A 10,179-nucleotide genomic window follows, 5' to 3' on the forward strand; every position below is an offset into this window, starting at 1 on the left:
GAGAATCCATTATTTAGCCGACAGAGTTTACATTGTTACTGCTTTTTTGTTCAAATATGCATTGGTGTGAATATAAATCCATAAAGAATAGCCTATATGTTAAAAGTATCTTGTATACTGGAGGTTTGTAGCTGAATATCCTTGGGCTGCTTAGTATAGTCACAAGAGCAGCTGACCTGCACTAGAGACACACTGTATACTGGAAAACAAAACCAACACATACTAATCACTATTTAACGGAGGCATCACCACCCAGGACAAAAACACGAACTGACTGAGACACTGTTTGACCATGCAAGAAGAATATGCAAGCCTTCCTGCCTCAATGAGGAGTTCCATCACCTGAAGGGGAGCCTGCATGCCAACGGATACAGCGATAAAGAGATGGACTGAACATGTCATTGCTCATATTGGAACATGAGGGAGCAGGAGGAGGAAAGACCAGAGGAAAGACAACTGGACACTGCCTTCCTATCCAATCTGAGGAAACTGATGGCCTAAACTGGGAAGATACTGAAGGTACATGGCATGAAGACCATTTATAGGCCAGCGACCAAAATTCAAGACCTACTCAGATCTGTAGAATTCTATGCAGCTATGGTCAGGTATACATATGTACAACAAACAGGAGGATAAACACAAGACTCATGGAACACAACTGACACAGCTGCCTAGGACAGGCTGAGAGGTAGTCTGTCTAGGACCACTCTCTTGGAGGGTCATGACATGCAGTATGGTGATATGGACATGTTGTCTATCAACTTCAACCGGAAAGAAGAACTGAAACATGTTAATAAAACCTGGATTCCCGTATTAAGGAATACAGGAAACAAACAAGCAAGCGCACCCCATCCTATGACACGGACCACGCAGAGGACGAGCAACACACAGAGTAAATACAGGGAACAGGCGAGCTCAGCCTCAGTCCACTTCTGACACTCGGAGACAACATCCCTTCTAGATTATGGCCTACAAGCCTGGAAAACTTGTATATAGAATTACTGTGGAATATCTCACATGTCTGCCTGGGAAATAAAATGGATATAACAACAGTGGATGACATCAAAATGAGTGACAACTTGTTGTAAATCCCACTTCTCACACAGCCATTTACAGTTCATGCGAGAGTATTTCCCAGAAGCTGGCTCTCTCAAATGCACTGTGCCATAGGATGTCAGCGAGGACACTGTAATGATGTCAGTATCCCCACAACCACAATTAACCCCTCAGCTAGGTTGACGTCTTTAGATGTTTCTGCACCAGACTTCTATGGTATGTCAACTTCAGTAGCATCCAGTTTTCAAGGGTTTTACCCAAGTTGTACCATATTGGTAGTGAATAGATTCTTCTTCTTCTTCATGTGCCATGTCCTTGCAGAACGCTGGCGATCAGTAGCATGATCTGTTGTTTGTTCATAGCTGTTCTTAACAGAGTAAGCTTTGTAATCCCAAACCACTGGCTCAAGATGCCGAGCCATGTCGTCCTACTTCTCCGTGGACCACGTTTTCCATTAATTTTCCCTTGAAGTATTACTTGCAGGAGGTGGTATTTACTGTTCCGCATCATATGACCAAAGTATTCTAGCTTCCTTCTCTTGATGGTAGTAAGAATTTCTGGTTCTTTGTTCATACGGTGCAAAACGTCTATATTGGTCATTTTAGCTGTCCAAGGTATCTTCTGCATCCTTCGGTACGTCCACATTTCAAATGCTTGCAACTTCTTGCACATGGTCTCAGTTAGTATCCATGTCTCAACGCCGTATAATAGAATGCTGAAAACGTAGCACCGGAGTAGTCATGTGGGGGCCGAAGGGGTAGTATGTGGTCCTGTGGGTTGACTTCTTGCTGGTGCAAGTGTACTAATAAAGCACAGGAAATGCCATTTATTCCTACCAAGTTCAATAAATGCATGTCCACGCTGTGGCCCCTGCGCAACGGGTACACTGCGTGTACACGGCTAAGTCATGGAAGGGCGATAAAGCGAGTTCCCGACGCTTCAAAATGGAGACCCACCAGCTAAGGGAGACAACCCCGAAGGAAAACATCGGCCCTCCAGGATTGGTGGGGGTTGGCATTGGACTGACAACCCAATCTGTAAAAAACTCTCGTTACGAAATCTAAAGAAGAAATAGCTGGCCCGACCTTTTTATGACGACCTCGCAAACGTGTAAAGGACTTGAGAATTGGTTCGTGGAATGTTTTAACTCTTTACCAAGTTGGAAACCTAAGAAAGTTGCTCGATCAGCTAGATGAGTATTGACTAGATATACAAGAAGAGAGATGGATTGGTGAAGGAGTAAAGGGATGAATGATGTGAGAGCTTTCTATCAGAAGTTAAATAAAAGTCGTACTTAACAGGAAAGAATGGGGAAAACTTCGTCAGAAGGCCAAGGCCCACAAAGGGCTGTCACGCCAGTGATGATGATGATGAAGTAGTTGTGTCCGTAGTGTAATGGAAAGGTCACGCCTTGTCAAAAGTTTTCTAAGTCTCTGAAAATAAGTTCTGGCCTGCTCAATTCTGCATTAGATCTCGTGAGTAAGGTCTCAGTCATCAATGATGTGACATCCCAGGTATTTAAATGTTGCCACTCTCGCGATCTATTCCTTTGCTGCTGTGAGATTACCTTGAATGCCATCTTCTTTCCTACTTATAACTATCCACTTGGTCTTCTTTACATTAAGCCTCAAGCCCATTGCGCTGCTGGCTTCAGTGACAGCATTAAATAGTTCCTGTAGATCCTGGAGATTTGTTGCAAGTAGCACAGTGTCATTGGCGTACCTGATGTTATTTATGATGAAACCATTAACCACAACTCCTTGAGTCTTTCCATAAAGAGCAACTCAAAAAATCTTTTCTGAATAGATGTTGAAAAGCATGGGGGAAAGAGTACAGCCTTGGCAAACTCCTTTCATAATTGAGACTTCTTCCGAGACACGACCATCAACTCTTATACCAGCACTCTGGTTCCAGTAGAGATTACCAATAATCCTAATTCTCGAAGAATGTTCATAAGTTCATCATGGCGGACTGCATCGAAGGCCTTTTCGTAATCAATGAAACAAGCAAAAACATCGACATTGACATCTCGGCACCGTTGGACTAATACCTGCAGACTGAATAATGCCTCTCTAGTACCAAAACCATGTCTGAAGCCAAACTGTGAGGTTCCGATATTCTCCTCACATTTATGATAAATTCTCGCATGCAAGACCTTTAGGAATACTTTCAGAACGTAGCTCATCAAACTAATTGTTCTATATTCATTGCAGAATTTTGCATTGGCTTTCTTAGGCAATATTACAAAAGTCGATTTGAGCCAGTCTCGAGGAATGGTTCCACTGCAGTGAATACTGTTGAATAGTAATAGACAAGAAAAATGTTCCACCGATCAATACATTTATTGTGAATGAATTATTGCACTAGTACCGGTTTCAGCCTATCTTGGCCATTATCAGCTAGCACACAAATTTACAGTCATTAGACAAAATTACAAGCTGATGATGGCCACGATAGGCCGAAACCGGTACTAGTGCAATAATTCATTCACAATAAATGTATTGATCGGTGGAATATTTTTCTTGTCTATTACATTGAATCCAATCAATACGGAATATGAAACTTATAAATAATAATACTGTTGAATAGGTCAACTAATAATGATTAGATTGCAGATACCCATATTTTTGAAACAGTAAATGCATAAAAAGTTGATGTAGGCCTAAAATGATAGCTGAAGTAACGATTCTTTTCTTTTTTTATGCTTTCCAGGGACTCATCAACCCACCCTTAGTCTTACTTAAACAGAAAAATGAAAACAAGATTGTGTAAATGTGCCAAATGCAAGAGTTTTCTATATTGCTACTGGCTGGCTGTGATGAAGGCAAATTTGCCATTGTCTCCAATAGAGCTTGTGTCATGTCTGACTTCAGTGCTGCCACATTTGGTCAAAATAAGAGAAGCACACAGTTTGAATTGCAGATCAATCATGCCCAGGGACTAGAGGATTATAGGCCACTTCACAGCCCTAATCTGAAGGCTTATTCTCCCACAACTCTTTGCTTGCTGTCCAACAGTCATTAAACCTTCGTTTTTCAACTCTCGAACATGAGCGTGCTGCTGGGCAAATAATGCACCAATATTGGCTGCCCTGATTACTGCATTCTGACATCATTCTACCAAGCTCGATAGCTGCAGTCGCTTAAGTGCGGCCAGTATCCAGTATTCAGGAGAAAGTGGGTTCGAACCCCACTGTCGGCAGCCCTGAGGATGGTTTTCTGTGGTATCCCATTTTCACACCTTACGTTAATTAAAGCCACAGCTGCTTTCTTCCCACTCCCATTGTCGCCATAAGGCCTACCTATGTCGGTGCGACGTAAAGCAACTTGTAACAAATAAAAGACACATCATTCTAGCAGTGCCATGATGGATTTAGGTTCTGCAATCAATCTTTACAGTTGTATTAGTAGTGTACATTCTGTTAAAAATGAAGCCATGTTTACCAGTGTTGACTTAGTTAGTTGTAAACAAAGGCTTTTCAGTCTGTCAAACACACAGCAAATACAACGTAAATTAAAATATAAACATATCTGTAAAACACACACTAACATACAAAGAATGACATGTTTCGTTCTACAAGAACATCCTCAGATTCTATCAAATCATTTAAAAAACAAGCTTATATATGTACAGTATTGTTTATGTAGCATAAACTTGTCAATGATAGAGAGATTAGTGATAATATGAAACAGTAATGACAAAAAATAAAATATATACAATTATTAATATAATGAAAAACTTACGTATTTTTCTAGACTGCCGATGTTAAGTCCGTTGTCACCAAACATTATTTCAGGACAGTCCTCTCTATCGTTGACAAGTTTACGCTACGTAAACAATACTGTACATATATAAGCTTGTTTTTTAAATGATTTGATAGAATCTGAGGATGTTCTTGTAGAACGAAACATGTCATTCTTTGTATGTTAGTGTGTGTTTTACAGATATGTTTATAGTGTTTTAATTTACATTGTATTTTGTGGGTTACTGTAGTCACATCCTAGTTCGTGAACCATGGTCAACGGCTGAGTGGTCTAGTAAGTGGTCCTGAGATCGGGATACCAGTTGCTATGGAATGGGAGTGGGCATCTCGGACACATACTGAGTCGTGGCCCTCCTTGTGCTCAGGCGGCTAGGACTATACAATTCACCGGTGGTCCATAACCCGTTAGAGGAGAGATCCTCACTTGGACTATGTGCAAGTAGGGCAGCATCCTGCTTCATGACTTTACCGAGCTCAGAACACTTTAAGCAAGCCTCAGACCTATGGGAGTATTGGAGTCCCACTCCCATTTGACAGGCGAGGGACTCCTTGGAAACAACTTGGCAAACGAAATGGAATTCGATGGGGAGCTATCAATATTAATGGGGCTTATGGAAGAAAGAAGGTAGAACTAGCTGAGTCAGCAAAGAGGATGCATCTGGATGTGCTAGGAGTAAGTGATATTCGGGTAAGGGGAGATAATGAGGAAGAGATAGGAGATTATAAAGTGTACTTGACGGGTGTTAGAAAGGGAAGGGCAGAGTCTGGGGTAGGGCTCTTTATCAGGAATACCATTGCACGCAACATAGTTTCTGTTAGGCACGTAAATGAGCGAATGACGTGGGTAGATTTGTCAGTTGGAGGAATTAGGACAAGAATTGTGTCCGTGTATTCACCATGTGAGGGTGCAGATGAGGATGAAGTTGACAAATTTTATGAAGCATTGAGTGACATCGTGGTCAGGGTCAACAGCAAGGATAGAATAGTGCTAATGGGTGATTTCAATGCGAGAGTTAGGAATAGAACTGAAGGATACGAAAGGGTGATTGGTAAATGTGGGGAAGATATGGAAGCTAATGGGAATGGGAAGCGTTTGCTGGACTTCTGTGCTAGTATGGGTTTAGCTGTTACGAATACATTCTTCAAGCATAAGGCTATTCACCGCTACACATGGGAGGCTAGGAGTACCAGATCCATAATAGACTATATCTTAACAGACTTTGAATTCAGGAAATCTGTTAGGAATATACAAGTTTTTCGCGGATTTTTCGATGATACAGACCACTATCTGATCTGTAGTGAACTAAGTATCTCTAGGCCTAGGGTAGAGAAAGTGAAATCTGTCTGCAAACGAATAAGGGTAGAAAGTCTCCAGGATGAGGAAATCAGACAGAAGTACATGGATATGATTAGTGAGAAGTTTTGAACAGTAGACAGTAAGCAGGTTCAGGATATAGAAAGTGAATGGGTGGCATACTGGAATGCTGTAATAGAAACAGCAAGGGAATGCCTAGGAACAACTGTGTGTAAAGATGGGAAAAGGCGAACATCTTGGTGCAATGATGAAGTGAGAGCAGCCTGTAAACGTAAAAAGAAGGCTTATCAGAAATGGCTCCAAACAAGGGCCAAGGCAGACAGGGATTGGTACGTAGATGAAAGAAACAGAGCGAAACAAATAGTTGTTGAATCCAAAAAGAAGTCATGGGAAGATTTTGGTAATAACCTGGAAAGGCTAGGTCAAGCAGCAGGGAAACCTTTCTGGACAGTAATAAAGAATATTAGGAAGGGAGGGAAAAAGGAAATGAACAGTGTTTTGAGTAATTGAGGTGAACTCATAATAGATCCCAGGGAATCACTGGAGAGGTGGAGGGAATATTTTGAACATCTTCTCAATGTAAAAGGAAATCATCATGGTGGTGTTGCAAACAGCCAAGCTCATGGGGAGGAGGAAAATGATGTTGGTGAAATTATGCTTGAGGAAGTGGAAAGGATAGTAAATAAACTCCATTGTCATAAGGCAGCAGGAATAGATGAAATTAGACCTGAAATGGTGAAGTACAGTGGGAAGGCAGGGATGAAATGGCTTCATAGAGTAGTAAAATTAGCGTAGAGTGTTGGTAAGGTACCTTCAGATTGGACAAAAGCAGTAATTGCACCTATCTATAAGCAAGGGAACAGGAAGGATTGCAACAACTATTGAGGTATCGAGCTATCATCCCATCTCATTGATTAGTATACCAGGCAAAGTATTCACTGGTATCCTGGAAGGGAGGGTGCGATCAGTCGTTGAGAGGAAGCTGGATGAAAACCAGTGTGGTTTCAGACCACAGAGAGGCTGTCAGGATCAGATTTTCAGTATGCGCCAGGTAATTGAAAAATGCTACGAGAGGAATAGGCAGTTGTGTTTATGTTTCGTAGATCTAGAGAAAGCATATGACAGGGCACCGAGGGAAAAGATGTTCGCCATACTGGGGGACTATGGAATTAAAGGTAGATTATTAAAATCAATCAAAGGCATTTATGTTGACAATTGGGCTTCAGTGAGATTTGATGGTAGAATGAGTTCTTGGTTCAGGGTACTTACAGGAGTTAGACAAGGCTGTAATCTTTCACATTTGCTGTTCGTAGTTTACATGGATCATCTGCTGAAAGGTATAAAATGGCAGGGAGGGATTCAGTCAGGTGGAAATGTAGTAAGCAGTTTGGCCTATGCTGACGACTTGGTTTTAATGACAGACTGTGACGAAAGCCTGCAGTCTAATATCTTGGAACTTGAAAATAGGTGCAATCAGTATGGTATGAAAATTAGCCTCTCGAAGACTAAATTGATGTCAGTAGGTAAGAAATTCAACAGAATCGAATGTCAGATTGGTGATACAAAGCTAGAACAGGTCGATAATTTCAAGTATTTAGGTTGTGTGTTCTCCCAGACGAAACTATCTTTACATCGGTCTGTTTTCAGACCAACTTTGCTTTACGGGAGCGAAAGCTGGGTGGACTCAGGATATCGTATTCATAAGTTAGAAGTAAGAGACATGAAAGTAGCGAGAATGATTGCTGGTACAAACAGGTGGGAACAATGGCAGGAGGGTACTCGGAATGAGGAGATAAAGGCTAATTTAGGAATTAACTCGATGGATTAAGCTGTACGCATAAACCGGCTTCGGTGGTGGGGTCATGTGAGGCGAATGGAGGAGGATAGGTTAACTAGGAGAATAATGGATTCTGTTATGGAGGGTAAGAGAAGTAGAGGGAGTCCAAGACGACGATGGTTAGACTTGGTTTCTAATGATTTAAAGATAAGAGGTATAGAACTAAATGAGGCCACAACACTAGTTGCAAATCGACGATTGTGGCGACGTTTAGTAAATTCTCAGCGGCTTGCAGACTGAACGCTGAAAGGCATAACAGTCTATAATGATAATGTATGTATGTATTTGCTGTGTGTTTGACAGACTGAAAAGCCTTTGTTTACAATTTACAGTGTACATTCGGGAATTTTGTGTCTTTTTATATTTGGATTACAACTTATAAAGCTGGACATTGCTGGTACATTAAGTATTGGAAGGTTAGTTGATATTTGGATTAGGCAAAATATATCCTGTTTGGAAAGCTTACTGGTATTTGTAATGTAGTTATGTTAAATGTAGGTCTAAACTTGCACATTTGAATGAAATCTAACTTTTTTTTTTTTTTTTTTTTTACTGAGTGAATGGTGATGAATAAACACACCTGAACAAAATCCAACCCCTTAAGCCCTGATGGTAAATTAAAATACACACAGCTACTAAATCTAAGACCTAATGCCACACTTTGCTTGACATAATACTGAAAGGAGGCAAATTATATGACATTCCTCATGAATTCCCTATCAGAATTTTGATAACTGATTTACACAGAGGGGTATAGTGCGCATTGGTATCACCTAAATATCACTATAAAATTTGTCACAAATGGAACATAATAATTACTTTTACACATATCAAGTGAAAAATCCCTGGCAAATTAAGAAATATGTTTTTTGGAGAATATTAATACGTACTTTACCACTTTACAAGTACATTAGGTGTTGCGCTCATAGTGACACACGTATGTCTTTTGTCTTACACTTTGAACAATTCCGTGTGTGATATCTGTGTTCACTGAAGTTCTTTGCTTTCGTTTCATTCTTCACTTGTCAATGACATCATTTCATGAATTGTATCGCGATATGCTATATTTAATAGGCGACAAAATGGTATGGCCAATGTACATAAGAAAAATTCAGTGGACTAGTGATTTATTGGTCCAGGGATCGAGCTACTTTCTTTCGAACAGAAATAAAAATATTTATTGGTCCAGGGATCATGCTATTTTTCTTTTGACCTCCATTTTGCTGTTTGTACTGGCCAAAGATAATGAGAATCTACAGACATAGCACTCCCATTCCACGGTGCTAGCCCTGGACCTGAAGAAAATAACAAAAGACGGCACCAGCAGCGTAGTATGACATAAACCAGTCCTGTCTACAAGCCTTAAGTATGTTTTCAAATTTCTCAAATAACGACGGTATTTCTTAATTTGCCAGGGATTTTTCACTTGATATGTGTAAAAGCAATTATTATGTTCCATTTGTGACAAATTTTATAGTGATATTTGGGTGATACCTTTGCGCATCATACCCTACACAGAGCTCACTGCGGCAATGAATTGGCACCTACCATGTGAGAGTTATACCACAACCTGAAATATATATTGGATTGGCAAAGCAGTAAATTTTGCATTACAACTCAACTTACCAAGCATGACCTATATGGGCCGAGTCATAGACTGTAGGACCGCACATGTACCAACTGATAAAATGAGGTGATGACGAAATAAAGGGCACTTTAGTTTTTGTAATGCTATTGTACACAACAAATCCAGTTTTATGACCATTTGGTTCAATCCACTTCTGCTTCTCGATCACATTTCTGTTACTATTCGATGATAAATGTAGCTTCCTTTTTACAAAATATCTTGTTCTTAATGAATGAAACCTCACTGTTAACATTTTATGCAATCTGCTATTCAATATATGGTTAAGTAGATCGATGAAATGAGGTTATTTTGGACCGCACAACACAACCAAATAACTAAAAACTGCACATACGATCATTGTCAGTTAGCATATATATATTTGGGCCTGTTACAGATAAATGATTACAAATACGAAATTACACTCATTTGTATTGTATACGGCAGCAAAGACTGCAAATACAAAATCGCATACCACCTGCAGTACTGTTCTATGGATGCTATTTAATTTCGTTGTTCATTTGTTATTCTCGCAATGTTGCCACTGCATATTTAGAAATGTTTTCTCCTCATAGAATATTTTT

General features: G+C 40.2%; 1 protein-coding gene across 1 annotated transcript in view; it reads right to left on the bottom strand.

The window, feature by feature from the left end:
* The window catches only part of CysRS-m (cysteine--tRNA ligase-like protein, mitochondrial), a 101,996-nt gene extending 92,029 nt beyond the window's left edge, over positions 1-9,967 (bottom strand). The window contains exon 1 of the mRNA XM_067144094.2: positions 9,598-9,967. Within this exon, the coding sequence (XP_067000195.2) occupies positions 9,598-9,851 (254 nt within the window). The 5' untranslated portion in view covers positions 9,852-9,967. The remainder of the gene's footprint in view (positions 1-9,597) is intronic.
* Between the last annotated feature and the right edge of the window lie 212 nt (positions 9,968-10,179).

The sequence above is a fragment of the Anabrus simplex genome, chromosome 3, assembly GCF_040414725.1.
Source record: "Anabrus simplex isolate iqAnaSimp1 chromosome 3, ASM4041472v1, whole genome shotgun sequence".
Classification (NCBI taxonomy): domain Eukaryota; kingdom Metazoa; phylum Arthropoda; class Insecta; order Orthoptera; family Tettigoniidae; genus Anabrus; species Anabrus simplex.